The sequence below is a fragment of the Cebidichthys violaceus genome, unplaced genomic scaffold, assembly GCF_023349555.1.
Source record: "Cebidichthys violaceus isolate CVI_PGR_0920_01 unplaced genomic scaffold, fCebVio1.0.p SCAF_35, whole genome shotgun sequence".
Classification (NCBI taxonomy): Eukaryota; Metazoa; Chordata; class Actinopteri; order Perciformes; family Stichaeidae; genus Cebidichthys; species Cebidichthys violaceus.
This window is the reverse complement of record NW_027176539.1, coordinates 1,932,118-1,953,606: the sequence shown is the minus strand read 5'-3', so window position 1 is coordinate 1,953,606 and position 21,489 is coordinate 1,932,118. Positions and strand designations below refer to the sequence as shown.

General features: G+C 45.6%; 3 protein-coding genes and 2 non-coding genes across 11 annotated transcripts in view; 4 read left to right on the top strand and 1 right to left on the bottom strand.

Moving 5' to 3' along the window:
* The first annotated feature begins 131 nt into the window (after positions 1 to 131).
* LOC137883886 (5S ribosomal RNA) lies at positions 132 to 250 on the top strand. Its single transcript, XR_011104630.1, has one exon. It is a non-coding gene; the product is annotated as a 5S ribosomal RNA (ribosomal RNA).
* A 2,149-nt stretch (positions 251 to 2,399) lies between these two features.
* LOC137883786 (uncharacterized) lies at positions 2,400 to 5,647 on the top strand. 2 transcript variants are annotated; one of them, XM_068725417.1, is made up of 5 exons: positions 2,400 to 2,563; positions 3,585 to 3,917; positions 4,214 to 4,315; positions 4,988 to 5,077; positions 5,463 to 5,647. In XM_068725417.1, exons 1-5 carry the CDS (start codon positions 2,509 to 2,511, stop codon positions 5,564 to 5,566), a joined length of 684 nt encoding a protein of 227 aa, XP_068581518.1. In that variant the 5' UTR covers positions 2,400 to 2,508; the 3' UTR covers positions 5,567 to 5,647. The 2 variants fall into 2 exon arrangements, with proteins under 2 accessions (XP_068581518.1, XP_068581519.1); XM_068725418.1 differs by lacking the exon at positions 2,400 to 2,563 and adding an exon at positions 2,922 to 2,982.
* An 803-nt stretch (positions 5,648 to 6,450) lies between these two features.
* Positions 6,451 to 6,569, top strand: LOC137883889 (5S ribosomal RNA). The gene has a single exon (XR_011104633.1). It is a non-coding gene; the product is annotated as a 5S ribosomal RNA (ribosomal RNA).
* A 1,667-nt stretch (positions 6,570 to 8,236) lies between these two features.
* On the bottom strand, positions 8,237 to 11,228 carry tmed5 (transmembrane p24 trafficking protein 5). Of its 2 annotated transcripts, XM_068725472.1 has the most exons (5): positions 11,199 to 11,214; positions 10,854 to 11,061; positions 10,341 to 10,438; positions 9,820 to 10,006; positions 8,237 to 8,983 (listed from the first exon to the last, which is right to left on the bottom strand). In XM_068725472.1, exons 2-5 carry the CDS (start codon positions 11,040 to 11,042, stop codon positions 8,765 to 8,767), a joined length of 693 nt encoding a protein of 230 aa, XP_068581573.1. In that variant the 5' UTR covers positions 11,043 to 11,061; positions 11,199 to 11,214; the 3' UTR covers positions 8,237 to 8,764. The 2 variants fall into 2 exon arrangements, with proteins under 2 accessions (XP_068581573.1, XP_068581572.1); XM_068725471.1 differs by having other exon boundaries at positions 10,854 to 11,228.
* A 1,134-nt stretch (positions 11,229 to 12,362) lies between these two features.
* Positions 12,363 to 21,489, top strand: part of LOC137883726 (SUN domain-containing ossification factor-like) — a 28,070-nt gene continuing 18,943 nt past the window's right edge. For all 5 annotated transcript variants that reach the window (XM_068725328.1, XM_068725327.1, XM_068725326.1 and 2 more), the window contains exon 1: positions 12,363 to 12,606. In XM_068725328.1, coding sequence (XP_068581429.1) covers positions 12,554 to 12,606 — 53 coding nt within the window. In that variant the 5' untranslated portion in view covers positions 12,363 to 12,553. The remainder of the gene's footprint in view (positions 12,607 to 21,489) is intronic.

Sequence of the window (21,489 nt, the reverse complement as noted above, 5' to 3'; positions counted from 1 at the left end):
GACATAAAGCAGACTCTATAATCTATACCATGAACTATTTAACATATTGTGACCTTTTTGGACATTTTTATGACATACCATGACGTTTTTGATGAGTGTCTATAAAAAGCCCTTTGGTGGTCTGCTTCCTCGCTTACGGCCATACCACCCTGAACACGCCCGATCTCGTCTGATCTCGGAAGCTAATCAGGGTCGGGCCTGGTCAGTACTTGGACGGGAGACCGCCTGGGAATACCAGGTGCTGTAAGCTTTTATTATCAACTCTGTATTCAAACAGCAGAGGGCCTCGTTGACCACCGACCAAAAGTTCACCCGGTCGAAGTTGCTCTCCTGGATGTTCCGGTCGCGAGCCTCGAACGCCCGCAAACAATATAATGATTTTAACATTGTTTAAAGATGAAAGTCCTCAGACTGCTCAGTGCATACAGAAGGATTATTAATAAAGCACGTCGGCATCAACTTTATAGAGGATGGAAGCTGACAAAATTTAAAAAAGACTTAATAAATAAATTAATAATATACTGTATATACCAAAAATAAATGTATGCATTAATTAATTGGTAAATTATATATATATATATATATTTTTTTTTTTAAATATAGAATTTTTTCTTCTTTTTTTTTTTACATTGATCCATTCATTTTTTAAATGTATCTTTCAATTTATTCATTTTTTTTTTTTTAAATACACAATTTTTTGAAAATGGAATAATACAAATATAAGAATATTGCGTTCTTCACACTTATACTGTCCAGAATATCTACAATGTCACAAGCTGAAGCTCCTCTTCTTCATTCCAGTAGATGATCAGCATCAGCTCGAGCTGCAGGACAACCAGAGCAGAGAAGGTTTAGTGGAGAGAGCTGCTGCTGCTGCTGCTTCTTCTTCTTCTTCTTCTTCTTCTTCTTCTTCTTCTTCTTCTTCTTCTCTTCCTGCTTCCCAGCTCACACCCTTCCTGTCCAGTGAAGACCACAGAATCAAACCAGCCACAACAGAGGCCCTCTAGATGCTTCTGAACTCTTTCCAGAAGGAACAGTGTTTTGTAGTAGACATGTGGGTTTGTTGATGTGATATTGTGACATTAATGTCTGGTTAAAAACAGAGACATTAATGCAGCTTTTTAACTATGAAGTCAATCAACAAATCACAGTCACTGATATCCACCTCTCTTATGGTACAGATAGAGTCTTGTGTAAAGACGTTGTGTTCATGGTCCAGCACACTTTGATGAGCTGCTCTTTAGATGCCAAGAGGACAGCTTCAGATCACTTTTAAGCAAACTTCACAGAACCACAACAGAAAACCCAGACTTGTTTCAAATCACGATAACTCACTAATCCACGTTATCACTTGTGTATTTGTGGTCATACTGTATATATTAGAGCATATTCATATGTTACCTCGTTTCTACTTCTCTCTAAACTGCATCTCGTGATTGTCGGATGAATACAGAAAAGAAGAAAACAAGTTACATCGACATTGAGTTTCTTCTAAAGCATCAGCAGAGGGAGACAGCCGCCATGTTTGTGTTCCTCTCCTGTGGTTTCAGAGGACAGTCTCCACCCTGAGCTCAGAGGACAAAGTGACAACCGAATAACACAATCACTTCTTTTTGTTTTTCTATTCCAAACGTCACAAACCAAGACTGTGGAAACAATGGTGTATTGGTTGAATATTACTGGAACAGTTGCCATTGTTCTACTTCATGTTCTGCTGTTTGTTTTGGAGCTTTTCAGCAGCTGCTTCTCAACCTGCCTCCCACGCGACAGCACGTACCGAATTAACGCGTAACGCTTCAAAGACAAAGCTCTTCCTCTTCATGTTCAAACTACACGGATATCGCCGATACAATGGGGCTATGTAGCGCTGAGCTTGTGGTGCGCAAACAGGATTTGAATGTCTTAACAGCGATGTCTCGTTCAAGAAACGGTGACCCGGTTACTGACGATGATCCACAGACTATTGTCGTAAATACACAGTTCCAACATGAAGCCGCTCACAACAAGGTCTGTGGATTCATATACGCCGCGTTCACACCAAACGCGGAGCAAATTTCAATGCAAAGACGAGAATGGACGTGAGTACACGCGAAGTGACGCGAATAAGGCGAATTCACTCTGGTCCTCGTTAAGTGTCCTCTGAATCTCAACCGCAGCCTCACGAACGAGTAGTGCAATGTCCAGCAAACGGTTCCGGTTATATTCATTCAAAAGAAACCGTAGAAACTCCGTGAAAGAGAGGAGAGGGGATCGACTTGTTTACTTCCTGTTTCTTCACGACACATCGCAGTAGCCAATCAAACTCGGACACCGAGTAGTCAGTCATCTCAACGCTGATAGGCTATCGCGCGACGCGTCATTTTGCTTTTGCCGAAGTTGAAAAATTGGCGGGCGTCAGTCTCAGCGTTTGTTGCGGGCGCAGCATAAAGCGCTTTTCACAACGGGAAAGTGACCGCAGGTAACTTACCTGAAGACCTCCATTCCCCCAGCGCTCTGCTACAGAGATCGATGGAGAAGATTAGACCAGGGCTGATCCTTTTTTCCGTACTTGCCGCGATCGCAGGTGAGTTCTTGCCGTCCCGCGCGCACACCGAGATGCGTGCGCGCCGCCCGCAGAACCACTGTTTTCCTTCGGCACGGGGCGCATCGCGCGCGCCCCTCTCTTGCGCCTTGAGTCGCGTCCTTCAGGCGGTTTTTAGACGAGTAATACATAGTTTAAATATGTTTTAACTTTAGGGCGCCATGCGTCGAATCGCGCCACTCGTCACAAGTGGCACAGCCAATCAAATCAAGCAGCAGGCGGGACTTCATGTGTGGCTACCGTTTGTCGAGCTGCAGGTACTTTGATCAGAGTAACAATAATCAATGAAAGATAATCACTCCACTAATTGTTTAGATGCGAATGCAGCTACAGGGAAGCGAGTCACAGAGGAGCGTTAAAGACCTGCACCTCTTCAGTGGAGTCAAAGGACACAATAATAAGTCCGTCAGTGTATTTAGAGTTGTTTGATACATAGTTATTAATTAGAGTAGCTGTGTTATTATAGTTATAAGTTATTCTGAAGCTGCTAGTCCCATTACCACTGCAGCCAACACACCGTAACATGAATATATATGTCTTATATATGTGTCTTATAGGGAGATAGCCGAGGCTCTCGACTGCAAATATATCCTAATATATAATAATAATAATATATAATAATAATAATATATAATAATAACAATATATAATATATAATAATAAGAATAATAATATATAATAATAACAATATATAATAATAATACACTCATCCCTGTAGGAATGTTCTCAAAGTTACATTTGTTGTTGGCATTGAAATAGTATAGAGTCTACATGACTATTTGTTTACATATGAATAATAAAGCCGTGTTGATTCTTTAATTCATTGTCTTTTTGTGCCGCCGCTGTATATTTAGTGAGCGATTATTAAATGATATCTATAATAACTATAAACACAAAGAGCTTCTGTAGTGGAGTTTAGAACCATGCAGACTGTGTGTTTTGTGTTTAGATGTAAACGACTCAAAGGCTTAATGTCAAATATATTTTGTGTTTCTTTTTATAGCAATTGAGCTGCGATGCTTTCCAGACATGGAAGGTCAACCTGGTGAAACCAAGACTCTATGGTTTTCAACAAAGCCCAGAATTGATGTCAACAAAACCCTGACTATAGAGGGGTTGTATTGTAAAACAGCTAACGAATGTGTAGATGCGTATGTGTTCCGTGAGGGAAAAGTAGACAAAGACAGTCGGGACAAGATGTTCAAAAATCAGCCAGCTCCTCGCCCTAAAGAAGGGTCTCTAGGGAAGTTCTCACTTCTGATAAAACTACAATATCCTGGAACATACAATTACACTGTTCACGTCAACAACACCACCTGTACTACAATCTTCAATGGTAAGTACACACAGGTGGGCTCTTGTAGCTGCCTTTAAGTGATGAATGTATTTTATTTTTTATTATTCTTCATTTTATTTTAATGTTATTTGTTTCTGTCTGACAGGCCTAGTTGTTGTATCAGTGCATGGTGTTGTTATGTTTAGACAAATAAACATTTCAATTCAAATATAAATGAAGACCTCCTTCAACGACACGATGAGAACACAGATACACTGGAAGTGAAAGAAAACACTGAAATGCGTCTGGATTTGGATGTGATTAATGTGTGATTGTCCTTTTTCATTTCTTCACAGTTCATCAACCGTTCACCACCGCACGACCCAACCACACAGAACCCAACCAGACAGAACCCAATCAGACAGATGCTGATGGGAATTCAGACCAAGACAAGCAAGGTAACTGAAGGACTAAGTGTAACTCGCTCTTCTACACCACTTAAACACAGACAGTGGCAGAAGTTTAGTCTCAGTATTACTGGATCTCAGTGCTGCATTCGACACGGTCCACCATGACACACTACTAGACAGACTAAACATCTGGGACTCTCTGGTCCAGGTCTTCACTGGTTTGAATCCTACCTGAAGGACAGAGAATACTTTGTGTCTGTAGATAATTACACACCAGAGCTGATTAAAGGACATGTGGTGTTCCCCAAGGTTCAATGCTGGGGCCTCTTCTGTTCAACATCTACATGCTTCCACTAGCTCAGATTATGGAAAACCACAAAGTGTGTTATCATCATTATGCAGACGACACACACATCTACATAACTATATCACCATACAGAGAAGAACATGTACTGCATGTATGTCGGTGGAATCGTCTTTAAGTGATACGGGGAGAAAAGCAGCAAAGTAAACGACCACAGTGTTGTGAAGACTGACTGTACCGTCGGTGGGACTCGAGTCGTCGTTGCTGATCAATCATGTGTTTTCTTTGCTTTCCCAAAAGCAGCGCCCTGCAGCCCTGAGCAGCTGGAAGAGAACGTGGATGGATGAACAGATTGGTGTTGTATTACAAGTCTGCAGTGAAGCTCTAACATGAACATCTCTCCCACGTTCCTTCAGGTAGTGATCCAGGAACCATCGGCGGCAGCATCGTCGGCGTCATCATCATCGTCATCATTGCCGGCTTCATCTACATCTACTGCATTAAGAGTAAGTCACATATTCCTCAACTTTTTTCTGATTGATTGTAGTGACTAACTCCAGCAATAGCACTGGGCTGGGTGCTGGAGAAGATCGTGTTCCTTACTCGCCTCAGTAAAGAGATTCCAGCTCTTTCACTTTTGGGTGAGCTTCTCGTTTAATTAGAGTTTAGGTTTACAGAATATGATACGATATGATAGAAGTTATCTTCCTGGTCTCTCTCTGGTGTGTCTTGCCGTTTCAAAATGTAAAGAATACATTTATCAATCAGAGCGCTCACCTAAGAAGGTACAACAGCAGAGCACGAGTGTGTTTTGAATAGACTTCAGCCAGTGATGTGTGAGTGTGATTGATGACAGTTTTCTTTTCTAATTTTTGGTTTTATTACTTGCAGGAGAAAAAAATAAAAATAAAGGAGAGAAGGGAGAACCAGGAGAGGAGATTGAGCTGAGAGTCGAGGACCCGAACGCTCCAGCTGAAGGAGACAGTTATGTTTAACAAAAATGAAGAACAAATTTTTTCATTTCCATTCATTTTTCTAAAATGAAGTTTTTAAAAAATTCATTTTTTTCTATTTTATTTTTTAGATGAAGCCTTTATTTTACTTGAAATGAGAGGAGAACATTTATTTATGTATTTCTAGTATTTCTATGTATTATTTATAATCCATCAATTAAATTTGAAAACAGAGAATAATAAATTTTTTAAATATAATTGATGTGTACTTTCTTTATTTGATTTGACAGTTGTTGACTACAGAGACGTTAGGCGTCTTGAATATATATATATGTATATATATATGTATGTATATATATATATATATATATATATGTATGTATGTATGTATATATGTATGTATGTATGTGTGTGTGTGTGTATATATATATATATATATATATATTTATATATATATATATATATATATATTTTTATATATATAAATATATATATATATATATTTATATATATATATATATATATATATATATATATAAATATAAATATATATATATTTATATATATATATATTTATATATATATATATATATTTATATTCAGTCCATGTACGTAACTGTGAACTACGTGCATTAATCACGACGCGTGACGTCATACAACGGAGACTCGCGTGTTTATTTAACGTCAACGTGATTCAAATGAAGCACCAAACACAGACGAGCTCATCGATGGAGATCACAGTAAAACTGTTTTATCAATATTCTACTTTTATTTTGTTGTTGTTGTTGCAATTATTAAAACGAAGTGTGAAACTAAGGCCTTTAAAAGCTACACACTAAATATTAAACATAATCACTAATGAACATAATAATAATAATCAACATAAAGCAGACTCTATAAAAAGCCCTTTGGTGGTCTGCTTCCTCGCTTACGGCCATACCACCCTGAACATACCGGATCTCGTCTGATCTTGGAAGCTAATCAGGGTTGGGCCTGGTCAGTACTTGGATGGGAGACCGCCAGGGAATACCAGGTGCTGTAAGCTTTTATTATCAACTCTGTATTCAAACAGCAGAGGGCGCTGGAGCTGCTTCTTCTTCTTCTTCAGTGGACACAGACAGCAGACACAGTGGTCCTGGTCAATGGATTACAAATACTCTGTAAAGAGTACAGAGTACATCGTGACGTGGTACTTTTTGATAGTTTTTTCCCCAAAAATGACAAAAAACAAAAAAACAACGATAAAGTTCTTCTCCGGTGGAGCACAGAGACAGCTGTTGCCTCTGATGTTCCTCAGGTGTTCCTCACACATGGACCTCTCTTGTGACTCTACAGCGGAGGACCGGGTCGTGTTTCCAGAGGGACCGGGTCGCTTGAAGAAGCCCGATGGTCCCTGAAGGTCTCTGCGTTAAACAGAACAACGACTCACGACCAGCAGGAACACAGAATGAAGGACCGTTTCATTTACTACAGGACATCAGCTGAACAAACATCCCATGACTCTGTGTCCACTAGAAGCACAAACACACTGTACTGATGAGCCAGAAACTAGGAAATACTTTCACAATAGCTGGAGGCTTTTATTTTGGTAGAACAGATGACAAAATAAAATCAGAAACTGCCAACGAATCTCAACATACAGTACTTAAATAAACAGTGACAGGATGGACATCACTCACACTGAGGAGGAGGAGGAGGAGGAGGAGGAGGAGGTCTGAACCCCGTACACACAACCCATGTGTCACTCCAGAGACCCACAATGAACACAACGTATCACTTCAACACCATCAACACCACTCATAAACATCACTCACAGCAACGCAATGCTGGTTTTGCATCGCAAGTTTTCTGAAATTGTACGTTTAAATATGCAAATGAGGCACTCTTTATTTTAGTGTGCTAATTTGCATTGAATACAGAAAGATTTAAAATGAGTTTCATTTAGTTGACTTATTAGAGTCAAAGGTGTTTACAGAGGGAATAAAAAACACACATATATATATATATATATATATATATATATATATATTTATATTTTCCTGTGCTCTTCGTCCCACAGCACAGAGGACACTCTGAAGAGGACACTCTGAAGAGGACACTCTGAAGAGGACAGAGGACCAGGTTCCACCCCTCAGAGCTCAGTGATGAGAACAATCACGGAAATCCTCCCAGCATCCAAAAATCACGAGAAAACCAAGTGATATGAAACCTTCTGGAGCAGCTCCTTCACCCACACCAGAACTAACCGTCTGATCGTCCAAACAAACACCAACGCTCCACGGAGACAAAGAGGAAGACCACGGCCTCCTGTGGCATCAGAGGCAGCGAGACGACCAGGTGTGTGTCAGCATCAAGACTAAAACCATGAACATCAAACCAAACACAGAGAACGAGAACGCAGAGGACCGACACGCTGAACCGAGCCGTGTGGTAGAGGTCGTGACCCCCAGGTGTCGGTGAGATAGAAATAGACCCGGAGAGAGAGAGAGAGAGAGAGAGAGAGAGAGAGAGAGAGAGAGAGAGAGAGAGAGAGAGAGAGAGAGAGAGAAACATCTTCACACAGTAGGCGGCTGTAAGCAGACACCCGTCAGCAGCAGAGAGGCTTCACAGAGGAGGGCAACAAGCCACCGGAGAGCAGTGAAGAGACGCCAGCTCCTTTCCTCCTCCTCCTCCTCCTCCTCCTCCTCCTCCTCCTCCTCCTCCACCTCCACCTCCACCTCCACCTCCACCTCCACCTCCAGTGTCGACATGAGCCGGGCAAAGTGAGAGCAGATTTCTAGGAACATAAACGTCCGAGGCAAAGAGAGACGTGTTCTAAAAGAACCTCACTCTTATTCAGCAGAAATATAAAATCTAATTCTTCAGACATCGTTTCATTTCTTCACCTAGTTTATCTCAAATAAGAACATGTCCAAAGAAAAGAGGACTTTGTGGGTAACGGCTCCGTTAGAACAGCTAACTCTGAAGTTAGTGAAGTTAGTGAGGACTATAGAACAACATGGACGTCTTGAAGAGGGACAGAAGTTGCTCCTAAAACGTCAGCGGGCTGAGAAGCAGAGCAACAACAGAGGAGCTCTTTTGTTATGAAGAATGTCAAAATGTCCATTTGTGTGAGTGTGTGAGTGTGTAACAGATGACATCATGTTAAAAGTCACAGGCCAGGAGATCTGAGGGCTGTGTGTGTGTGTGTGTGTGTGTGTGTGTGTGTGAGTCTCTCTCTCCGTCCTTCCATTGGCGCCGTTATGTACGAATCTTCCTCTTGTCTTCAAACAGCGAGCGCACCAGGTACACCTGGATCCCAGAGATCACCATGAGAACGACCACGTTGACCACCGACCAAAAGTTCACCCGGTCAAAGTTGCTCTCCTGGATGTTCCGGTCGCGAGCCTCGAACGCCCGCAGCACCGTCTGGATGTGGACGCTCTTACCCAGCCGAGCCTTCACGTTGTTGATGGTGTCCTGAGGGGAGGGAGGGACACACACACACACACACACACACACACACACACACACACACACACACACACACACACACACACACACACACACACACACACACACACACACACACACGGGGGTGAGGAAGGGGGGAGGAGAACGACACCAATGGCCGACTCCTACCCACATTCTACATCCAGTCTAAACTCACTAAGCGTAAAGCAGAGTTGGTAAACGGGTCAGGTGTGTCCCTGTCTTCCTGCACAGCTGGGAGATGCATTTCCTGTCTTTCATAGCCGGTGAGTGAGTGAGGCTCATGTGACTTCTGACACAAATTCACAAGGCGCTTCCTGCTGAGGGGGCGGTGCAGGCTATTGTGGTGCAAGCTGAGCCAGCCGGTGAGAGGTCAGTGTGTGTTCTTGTGACGGTGTCCTGACTTTGCATGTGTGAGGGTTCTGCCTCTAGAGGGTTAGCTTTGAGCCACGCCTCCTACCGTCTCACACCTTTCCTGCCGACGCTCGCTCACTTATTATATTGTACAGGAAATGCAATGTGTTTGTCAGCTAGTTAGCGTAGCTTCATTAGCGATGCCATTCTGCTCAACAGGCTGAATGGACACACAAGTGGATCAGTTATGAAGAAATACTGCAGGGAAGAATGGTGCAAACAAACAGCCGCAGAGCTGCAGGACTACCTGATGAACCCTTTGACCTTCAGGCAGCCTGTTGGTTCACTTTGACATCACCAGTGACAATAAATCACTTTGACTCAGTGTGAACACATCACTAGTGGAGTCCCTCCCAAAATCAGAAGCTATACTTTTGTGAATAAAACAACATCTGTGTCGCGTCCCTCACCATGATGTCCTCCAGCTTCATGTCCAGCACGTCCGTCCCCTGGACGTACTCCTTCCAGTCCTCCACCTCTTCGTCGTCTCGGTCCATGTTGTCCAGGATCAGCTCGAAGAAGACGAGCTTCTCGGAGACGGTGCTGAACGTGTTGTCGAAGCAGAACATGTAGTCTCCGTCCTCGGTGTCGACGACGCTGGAGGGGAAGCACAGGCAGTGAGACGCGGCACGTGTATGCGTGTCCAAAACAATGCATGTGTGTGTGTGTGTGTGTGTGTCCCACTAATGGCGTGTGACAGAACACATTCGTCAACATGTGAAGAGGAAGCGTGGGGATTAAGTGCAGCGGCCGACCAACCAGCCAGACCTGCAGGACCGAGACGCCACCAAACTGCCCCAGGGAGGAGAGGGGAGACGGATGCTAAGCCAACCCAGCTGTAGGACCTCAGGCTACTCCACTACCCAGCATGCATCCTGGCCGTCTGACGTTAATGACAAATAATACAAAGATTCCTTGAATCCTCACTCACGTGTGCACTCCATCTGACTTGTGGTAGTCACTGAACACCACCTGGGCAGAAGGAGCGGTGATGAAGAAATCCACATCGAGACCTGCTCCATCCAAGACCTGCGGGACGTGAGGAGGACAGAGGACAGACATCAGAAAAGACAGAGACGGTAGACGCTACAACAGACACACAAGGATCACTTCCCCCGCAGGCAACAACAAAGAGCAACTGCCTGACACCCGGAGACACCAGAGAGTCTCATTCCGCTGTCAGCGAGCCACTGACCGGCTGAACAGGTTTGGAGGTGCGCGCGCGTCCCCACAGGCTCTACTGCTTCCCAGAACATGTAACATTAAAGTGTATGGTGTGGTTTAATTCATGGGAACAGGAACCTCACTAACACGAGTTTAACGTGTCATCGTGGTCCCTCTCGTTGGGGTGTTATCAGTGATGTGACGGAGCTCGTCTGACTTCCCTCACATTACCTCTTGTTAAAATGTCACATCCCAGTTCTACGCGTGTATTTTTAATCACCTGATACTCAATCTCCAGAGAGGCGTCCTTCTTCATGGTCTGGAAGAAGCACTCCTTGCGTCCGGCGGGCAGCGTGAACGTGAAGTCCGAGTCCAGAGACTGAGAGAAGGACGCCAGCACCACGAACCTCTCCGACACCAGCGCGACCAACACGGACAGGACGAGCACGACCGCCCGGACCGCCTCCATGGTGAAAAGCCTGCGTGTCCTTTATTAAAAATAAAAATAAATTAAAAAAAGTCCCCGAAAGAGCCACTACGCGGTGTCGCGGTGGATACGCGCGGTGTCAATAAGCGGGTTATGTTCGACAAAACTTCACTTCAGTGTGAAAATGTTTCTTCTCACTTTTTAGTACTGACGACTGTCGAAGCCTCAGGACCCCGCCTGACCACAAATACACTACATATGAGTCGTTACTTCAAGACAACGTCATATCCGCTCACTACTTTACGTTACGTTACTCTGATCAATATGATGTGTTTATGAGTTGACATGCATAACACGCGACTAAGGCACATATTTAGCCAGCTTCTCGCATTGCACCTTGGGATATGTAGTTATCGGGTTCATTGTGAGTGCTTTTATACGGTCCATGGGGTAAACAGAAGATAGTGTATTTAGGAATAAAACTCGTTGTTTTAATAATATTGTTACTTCACAATACAAAGTACACATTTAAAAAAAGAGAAAGGATTGACAACACATAAATAAACACATAAATAAACATATACAGATGTGTTTTTTGGGGTTCAATATGTTTCTATGCTAAATACAAATATATATATATATATATATATATATATATATATATATATATATATATATATATATATATATATATATATATATATATATATATATATATATATATATATAATTCCAGTTTATTTACGTTTTTATTTTAATGAGCTCTGGAATTCAAACTAAAAGTTCACACCCATTAAATAAAACATACAAATGTAATTAATAGATAATATTTATGATAAATATATATGACACATATAATACAATGTAGCTCCATTACAATAGGCGCTAAACAACGAGTGGTTTGATTTTTAAATACCTTCTTTCGGGGTGTTCTTAAATGTACATTTGTGTACTTTATGGAAGTGTTGAAGGGGAAAGTACACAATGTTCGCATTCCTCACCGCATTCCTCACCGCACACATCATCCAGTCATTTGGACTTTCACACATATTACCAATTTACGGAATCAACGGTTCCAGCGCTACTCCTTCATTGAGACGCGTTTCACATCACTCGGTTGAGCAACAACACTTTAACGTTGCGTGCTTTAGTGAATTTGCTTGTCAAGATATCGGTGACGCGTTCTGCTTCCAGCTCATCCTTCAGTCCCAAAATGAAGGGGGCGTGTTCGTGTCAAACATGGTGTCGCTACACGTCCTGTGATTGGTCGATATACGCGCAGCCGCGACGTGATTGGTCAAACCTGGAGAAAGGGTTGAACATACCAGAGAGCCAGCCACCTCCTCCACAGCAGTCGCTGTTCGAGCCGAGTGAGAGGCGGACGCCTTGTTCCGCACGATGAAAAAGGAAGAATAGCACACTTTACGCGTCGGCTTTTATCCACAGAAGAGACAGCTGTGGTCCACGCGAGTCCTCGGCCAACGAACACACAGCCTCGAAGAGATCAGAAGAACCTCCCGGAGAGCGAGGATGTTGGTCCCCGCGGGAAGATAATGAAGAGGCTGCGCGTTGTGTTGGTGTGCCTCATCGTAGCTCTCCTGTGCTGGTAAGCTAATACCTCCGTCTCCATCTTCGTGAAAACGCTTCAATAAATACCCGTCAGACAGATGACAGGTCGAACCGCGTTTTATCGACCGTGACACACGTCCGTCACGTCGCTTTTTTTGCCGCATTATATCCGCCTGTCAGCAGTGTTCAGCGGCATGAATCCTCCGGGCTACGCGGCTACCGTTACCTAGCTAGTTACCGTGGTTAGTTGACCCGTAGCGTTGACAGACAGAGGAGCAGTTTGCGTGTTTTTATTTGTCGGTGTTTGACACAGCTGGTTGATAAAGTTTAATGTTTACTTGTGTGTTTTTTGTTTTTGTTTTAGTGGGTTAGCTTGCCAGCTGTTGAATAGCAGCATTAAGCTAGCTAAACCTAAAAGCAGTGAGCGTGGGCTGTGAATGAACACCTCATCTGATGGCTGGAGCTATTCATCAAGTAACTAAAACATCTGGAACACTCAACACCATCAGATAGAGACTCCTGGAGCTGATCTCTGTAGATGCTAGAGTTAATAAAGTTATGATAAGAATGAAAGAAAAGCAAGAATTTCTCTCTATTTGTGGAGGAAAACAAGCTGTTTGCATTGTTAGCCTGCTTAATACATGGAGGTGGAATACCACATTTAAAATGGATTCATGTGGGTTAACCAGTGAGTGTAGATACATGAGACTTAAACATCATTCTACTACATGTGACATTATTACATCCAATATGCTTCATTATAGAAACGTGTGTGTGTGTGTGTGTGTGTGTGTGTGTGTGTGTGTGTGTGTGTGTGTAGAGTCTCCTCTCTCGTGCTCCTGTTTAATCTCAGGTAACGATGACAGGCAGAGGGTTTGTGAAATGGGATTAGCGGTCCAGCTGACATGCCACCTCTGAACCAGGTTGGTGACTGAGGAGCAGCCGGCCTTCCATCGTGAGGCCTGCCGACCGTTCGCTCTGTGATAGTGATGATAAATCACCGTCGAGGGTCAGAGGGTCAGAGGTTATCCTCATGGCACTGTAAACAGATTTTAACGCTCATATTTTATTGAGGGGTGAGATTCATGTCAGGATGTGTTTGTGGTATTTGCAAAAAGAGATGCAAACTGGTTTAAAAGTCTAAATAATTGGTCCGACTGAAAGGAGAAATACGAGTTCCCTGAACGCAGCCTCAGGTGGCTCCTCTCCTCACTCTGTAACCTTTGTACTCTGTTTTTGTGAAGAATGACCACAATCCCACAGATTAGATTATGTGAAGAGAGCTCGGGTGTCGCTCAGATAAGATTCAGCGTTCCTTGTTCTCTCCTAGCGGAGTAGAAAGAAGAACACTTGAGCGGCGTGAAGGTCAGTGAAGCGGGAAGACGGACCGAGGGATCGACACGTTCATAGCTGCTCATTAAAAATCAAGAAGTTCACAGAGAGGAGCGTTCAATTCAATAGAGACGGCCTTCCCCGGTAATAGTTCATACGTGATTACAGCCTACAAGCCTAACAAGCTACCTAATGACACACACACACACACACACACACACACACACACACACACACACACACACACACACACTTCATTACTGATGCAAACCTCTTTTAGCGTGCTGCTGTCGGCTTCTCGCTCCTCTGTGCCAGCTCTCACACTTCCCGTTGGGAACAGGGAATGCAGTCCCTGCAGTGAGCCGACGGTTTCCAAGGCAGCCGTAATTTTAGGCAGAAAGGGGCTCTGTGCTGTGAGGGGGTGAGGGGGGGTGAGGGTGAGGGAGAGGGGGGGAGGCGGCAGGCAAGGCATCACTCTGTCGACGTGACTCCCTTGCTGTTTTTAAATAACCTTGTGCAGATTCCGTGCTTTTGAGGCTGATGGAGGTGCTCAGCTGGAGCTCTTTGTGTGTGTGTGTGTGTGTCTGTGTGTCTGTCTGTGTGTGTCTGTGTGTCTGTCTGTGTGTGTCTGTGTGTCTGTCTGTGTGTGTCTGTCAGTCACACGCTGCTGTCGTCAGCAACTGTCGGGTCTGTTGACATCAGCGTCGATGGAGAAAGTGCACTTGAGTGTGTTCTGTGTGAGGCTGCACACATGTCAGTAATGATAGTTCATGTGCAGCGCCTCCTCTCTGCTGTGACACACTGTTGGACTTCCTCTCAGAGAGCCGTTGTCTGTTTATTGTCTGACATAAACGATTCTTCTTGTGACGGTTGCGTCTGTACAGCAGCACTCTTCATCTCGTTCACCTCCATTTGAAGAGTGTTGTCATTATGCGACGTGATCGGCACTGGTGAGATGACTCTGCAGCCGGCTGTCCAGCTGTGGACTCCGTGTTTTAAAGGTGCTGACTCAGCTGGTGGCTGTGTGACTGAAGTGTCTTTGCTGCTGATTGCTCCTCCATGTAATTAAAAGACCTTGAAGTGGGCTGAAGTGCTGGAGGGCTCTGCTGCCCGTCATGCCCAGAGAGCTGTTTTTCGTGTTTGCTCTGTGTGTGTTGACACCAGTCCAGTAATGGAACACCGCGGGGTTTAGCCCGTCAGACCTGTTTCCTCTCCTAGGTCATCTATAGGATGAGGCGCTCTATAGGGGCAGTCAGGACCCTCTGCTGCCAGACCGGGACTTCCCGACTCGTGGCTTCAGCTCTTGAGCGGATCCCCGTCTGTGAACCTCCGTTCAGCAGAAGAACCAGAAGAAAGCCCACAATGAGTTAGCTAATGGAGGTTATCTACCACAGCATACATTCCTCTTCACTACACACACACACACACACACACACACACACACACACACACACACACACACACACACACACAGTGACATGTTTTGGGTAAGCAGACTTTAATACGTCTTGTCTCTGTGCCCCTCTGTCTGAATGGCGTCCTCTGCTACTTGCTCAAAGGCAACAGGAGGAACCCAGGACCTCGTCAGAGGACCCTCTCGCTGAAAGAACGCTCAGTTCTCTCAGTCGTGTAAACGTTGTAAACGTTCCCCTTTTTCCGGGGCGATCGTTGCATAAGTCGCTCCGCCTCGTCGTTCCCACGTGTTCAAGCACCGCCTGTGTTTCTCCACCAGCAGACGTCCAGCAGCACCGTCACCGGGAGGACAGAAGACGTGTTTCCGTCCACATGATTGATCAGCTGTTTGTGCTGTCCGCGTCTTCCTGGATATTCACATCAATGCTCGTCTTTGTCTCCGGACAGCATGGAACTGCCGACATGAATGAACAATTCAAAGTTGCCCAACAGATTGCTGAAGACCTCTCTGTCTCATTGTTCTTCTACTCGTAGCTCCTAGTGACATCTGCTGACAGAGCTTCTCTGGAGGAGAGTTCATTCGCTCCAAACCAGCTGATGAAACGAGCCTCATTTGCGTTTTATTTTATTTTGCATCAAATAAAAATCAGTTTGTCAACTGGACCGAAACACGGCTCGTGACCCGGGGCCGGCTCCGTGGGGGTTCTCGTCCGGTCCGGTCTTGGGACGTGACGATGTTGTTCACTTGAGTCCTTCCCTTGAAGCTCATCAGCTCGTTGTGTCCGTTGTAACGCTGACGGTGCTGCTCTGGTGTGCAGCGTGTGCGTCTACACACCTTGTCTTTATTCCTCCTCTTCGTCAGACCGCTCCCTCTGTTGTCCCGGTAACGTCTCACGTGTGGAGCTGTAAACTCCTCTGGTGTCGACGTGTTTTGAATATTTGAACCTCACGTTCGCCTCCGTGATGAGGAGGTCAACAGAACCATCGGTAAACAATCCACGCTGCACGTATTGAGACGCGCTGTCTGGTGTCGTCTGAAGGGCGTTTTTGATATGAATAATTAAGGAGTTGCAGATGTCTGAACCGCCTTAATGCTTCCTCATGCATGAGCGCCAACATACGACACCGTCACGCTGTGTGAGGCGTGCACAGATGAGGCCTGCATGAGTTCATGATTCTGTAATCCTCCCGATCAGACCGCTGGTGCTTCTGTGGCGTCGCACCACGTGACTCACGATATCTGGATGAAAGCTTCCGCTTGGTGGCCGGTTGGCTCCTGGAGGCCGGAGGCTCAGTAACTGAGTCCACCTCTGTTGTTGCAGCAGAGGTTAGCGCTGCGGCCCGGGGGCAGCGCCAGTGTTCTGTGAGGAGACGGAGCTGGACCGGCTCTCCGGAGCGAACCGTTGTTCCTGCCCACTGACCGTGAGGGCGGCCCTGTGTGTGTGTGTGTGTGTGTGTGTGTGTGTGTGTGTGTGTGTGTGTGTGTGTGTGTGTGTGTGTGTGTGTGTGTGTGTGTGTGTGAGAGATCACAATCAGGGCTGTTATTTTAATAACTGATTCATCTGCAGATCATTCCTTCAATTTAAAGGTGATAAAGAAATGTAGTTCTGACTTCTCTCAGCTGTGAACACAATCATCCATTTGTTGGAGACAGAAGCCAGCCTTCATCAGCCTCCTTTGATCTTTTTACGTCTGCTGTTAGTTTGTATTTCAGTTCAAGTTAACGGAGCATCTGGTCTCTGACTTCCTTCTCAAACATCGTTCTGAAGTGCGGTGTGCAAAGGTAAACCTTGTTGACGCTGCGACTGTATTTGCTGCACATCAACATATTCTTGTCCTGAACGTCCGTCACATTCTTGTAGATTTTGCTACATCATCATTAACTTAAGCTTCTCTGCTCTGCTTCCTGGTCAGCAGGACCTTCTCTCCAGGAACCCGGTTGTTGCTTGCGTGATGTTGTTCTGGGAGTGAGACGGTCGGTGAGAGTTGAATGCAGGCCGGTAGCCGGAGGCTCCGTCAACAGTTAGAAAGGAAAAAAAGCCACTGTTGGATAACAGCAGCGTGAGGGTGGAGACTGAGAGAGCAGACAGTTCATTAATGTGACTGTTTAACTACTCGGCGTTCAGTTCCAGCTTGTTTCTGTGGTTCTGCATGTCATTAGACATATTCTCTCAAAAGCAATTAACCGTGCAACTAGTTGACCAGGTTTTTAATTGTACGTTGAGTCTGAACCCATGAAATCCCTCCTTCTGAAGCCGCTTTGACCGTCTCTCAGAGAATGAGTGTGTTCTCTGTTAGTTCACTACAATCTTTTCTTCTTCCTGCATAGTCACTATTTCTCCATTCTTGAAAACGCTGTGGTTTCTCCTCGTCCCCTCCCCCTCTCTGCTCACTGCTCTTCACTGTTTACCTTGTAGTTACAGTCCTGTGTGTGTGTGTGTGTGTGTGTGTGTGTGTGTGTGTGTGTGTGTGTGTGTGTGTGTGTGTGTGTGTGTGTGTGTGTGTGTGTGTGTGTGTGTGTGTGTTGGGGGGGTGGTCTACTTCTCTTTCTTTGTTGAAGGTTTAGTCGTGTGTGCGTCACGTATGTGCCTTTGTGCATGCGTGTCTCTGTGAGGGCAATGTACAGAGAGATATCCATTGTTGACACACGTGGCTAAAGAACATCGTGTTCTAACGACGGTATCGGCCCGATTTAACCAAAGATTTCATGTAAAGTCGCACAAACACCACGGAGTCCACTGTGACCACGCCGCCTGATGAACGCAACGTCCACCTATCTGATTTTAGGCCCAAATAATTAGATTAGTTGTGAACATTGGGATTGAACGGCTTCACACGGGTCAGATTTGGTGACTATGAATGTGTAGGTGCTGGTGTCGGGTAGAGTGGGTTGTTGGTGTGTTGTGTTGTGTTTCACTGTCTCTACTGTCTTTAATGTAAATGTTTCACTCAGCAGCAGGTTTGGGTACACTGTGTACTTTGGTGAATGTTTAATGAGTTGTAGTTCCTCCTGCTGTGCCGGACGATGTGTACATACTGACCCCCCCCCCACCCCCCTCCCCCACCACCACCACGCTGACCCACACTGGAGAAGTGGCTTTCCCTATCAAGTGTCATTATGTCACATGACTGCATCCTTCGGGTCCCTTTTGTCCCGGCCTCATGTTCCTCATGTCAGATTCTCAAACCTCTTTGATCTCGTCCGACCGCCGCGATGCGTCACGGCGTCACAGCGTCACGGCGTCACGGCGTCACGGCACCGTATCTGTGGCTCTGTTGTCGAGATAATAGAAACATTAAATCTCACTTTGTATGATTCCCAGAGTCAAGCCAGATGATATGATGACATGACTTAAATACACGTGAAACACAGGCTAGTGTTGACGCATTTAGATGTTAAACTCAGGCGGTTCTGACGAGTGAAGCCGACGCTGACGTGTGTTAAACCTGCGTTCTCTCTAGTGGCCACCAGGGGGCGACTCCTCCGGTCAGATTGTACAGAAATCTATGGGATAAATGAGCCTACTTCTGTGGGTAAACTTGAGTTAATCGTCTCAGTCCAGTCGTGGGTTGTCTCCACACTGCTGAGTACATCACCTCCACTACGCTGCTGGTACGCAGACGGCTCTGTGACTTTTGTCAAGATCGTACGACGTTTGTTACGCGACTTAGAGCCGGTTGGCTCCGTGTTTCACCGCTTTGTTTTCTAGGTAGAACACCGTCTGTTTAACGACGCACCTCTCCTGAGTTCACGGGGTCTCTGCTCAGACCTCCTCGAGGGTTTCATTGCACTTTGAGACTGTAAGTGAGGCTGTTATCGTGTTGTTTTGACTTTAAATAATATCTAAATTGTTGCGTCGGGGATTTAGCGGACAGCACACGTATCCATGGCTGTTCAGCTTTGGTTCTGGATGAAGATGTCCTTCACCGTCAGCCTGTTCACTGAACGTAGCCCTCCAGCAGCGGTGGTTCTTCCTCCAGGTGACTTGGTCTACTAGAGGCGTGTCTGGTCACTCACGCCCCCGTAGATCCTAGAAAGAGGCTCCTGTGTTAAAGGTCGAAGGAGCTCCGTACGTCACAGAGCGAACGAGCTTCACAGATAGCTTCAAACTCTTGAGAACGATAAGAGCGTGTGGTCTGGCGTAGATGACCGTGAAGTGGGTTGCTCAAGCTGTGATCGTCTGGCTTTGACAAGAAACAGGATGAAGTGGTTTCCTCCTGCCAGGAACTGCTGGGCGTGTGTTCAGCCTGATGACGTTCTAACGGGAATAGTAAGAAAGCGACCGATCAAGTTTTCTTCCGGGCTGGAAGTGTGACACCTGTTTGTTAAACAGAGCTTCATTGATCCAAGCCAACGCCACCGCGTGCTGCTTATTTATTCCCTTGAATGCAGGCGGTGGGTAGATGTGTTGAGCTTGTCTGCACATTATGTCAGACCGGCTCTATCGGCCCACCGCTCCCATTGATGCTGCTGATGGTTCTAATGTGTCTGCAGCAGCGATGTGGAACACATCCGTCCCCCTGGCTCCACTGTTTGTGAGTGAAATATGTCGGTGAGGTCTCTCAGACCTTCTCTGTGGTGTGGATCTGCTCAGCAGGAGGGAGTGAAGCCGAGCCTACGTTTGGTAAAGATGCCGTGAAGCTTGATGACTGATAACTGGCTGGTTAACAGAGTATACCGGCTAACGGGGCTTTTTTTATTTTGCCGGGTTAGTGTCTCCTTGTGAAGGTGAAACGGATCGTAGCGTAACGTGAAGTGTTTAGGTCTGAGGCAGTCATGTGATCAGCCTTCTTAAAGACTCGTGGAGGATCTGAAGTGTGTTAAAGTGATGAAGGCAGTGTCGGGTTATAATCCGAGCCGATTCATCTCTCACTCTGGATCCACATGCAGGTCAGTAAAGTCCAATCAGTCCATTCATCTTATGCTACTATTTGTCTTCAGGGTGTTCAGGTCCTGTTCTTGAGGTAGAATCAGGATCAGAGACGGTTTATTGCACATACAAGGAATCTGATTGGTGCATAACAATAAACACATGCTGTATGTATACTGTATCTGGTTCTGAAGCGGTCGGGTCCGCTTCATAGATGTTTGCGCGGACACAGCCGCCGTGTCCCGGCCGCCCCGGTGATGCATCAGCAGAGAGGATTATGGGGGATCAGCAGGCCTTAACGCTGCTCTACATCGGTCCATGCTGGAGGGAGAGCAGAACCAACGCCACCACGCTCGGTCCTAAAGCCCGGTGCTTTGAGGCTCTGAGTGGTGACGACGTGTTTTCGTCTGTCCGGCAGATGCGCCGGCCTACTTTTTTTTTTTACCGGCTGGTGTGTGTGTGTGTGTGTGTGTGTGTGTGTGTGTGTGTGTGTGTGAAGCTGCTCTGAGATTTAGGCCATGAGAAGGAAAGACAGCAGCTAATCTGCCTTGTCCCAGGTTCTATATATATGTGTGTGTGTGTGTACTGTGTGTGTGTGCGTGTGTGTGTACTCTGTGTGTTGCTGTGTCATGCTATGAGGAAGAGGAGTGACGAAGCTCTCTCGATCTCTTCTCAAACAGTAAAGAGTCAACACAAAGAGTAAAGGATGATGGAGATGAATAGCAGAACTCAGAGCTACCCGGAGCCACACACACACACACACACACACACACACACACACACACACACACACACACACACACACACACACACACACACACGGCTGCCTGAGAAGAGGCCCTGGCTTCACTTTTCATGCCGTTCAGCCGGTGATGATATTTGACTGGCTGCTGGCGGATGAATCTGTCTCCAGCTTTTGTTGTCTCTGCTCTTCTGTCTGCTCTGTGTCAACCCGGTCCTGCTGGTACGGGCCGGTTCTGAATGGCCCTAAAGCCAACAGGAAATAACTAGAGGATTTGTCCGTTTCGGGACACGTAGACGGCGTGTGAAGCTGTGGTGCTTGTGATCGTGTTGTTGTGCATCAAAACAATCATAAGACAGCAGAACTACAGCTGCAGTGGACACACGTTTCATTCAGTCAGCGGTTACTTCAGCGCTCGTTCTTAAACTAAATACTCTCTCCGGGCCTGGCACAAACATCTGAAACAAAAACAACAGATTCCTTTCCTGAAGCACAACTCCAAGATGTTCAACGTCTTCCTGCCAAAAGAAAAGTCATTTCACTACAGAGCGCTTCCTTCATG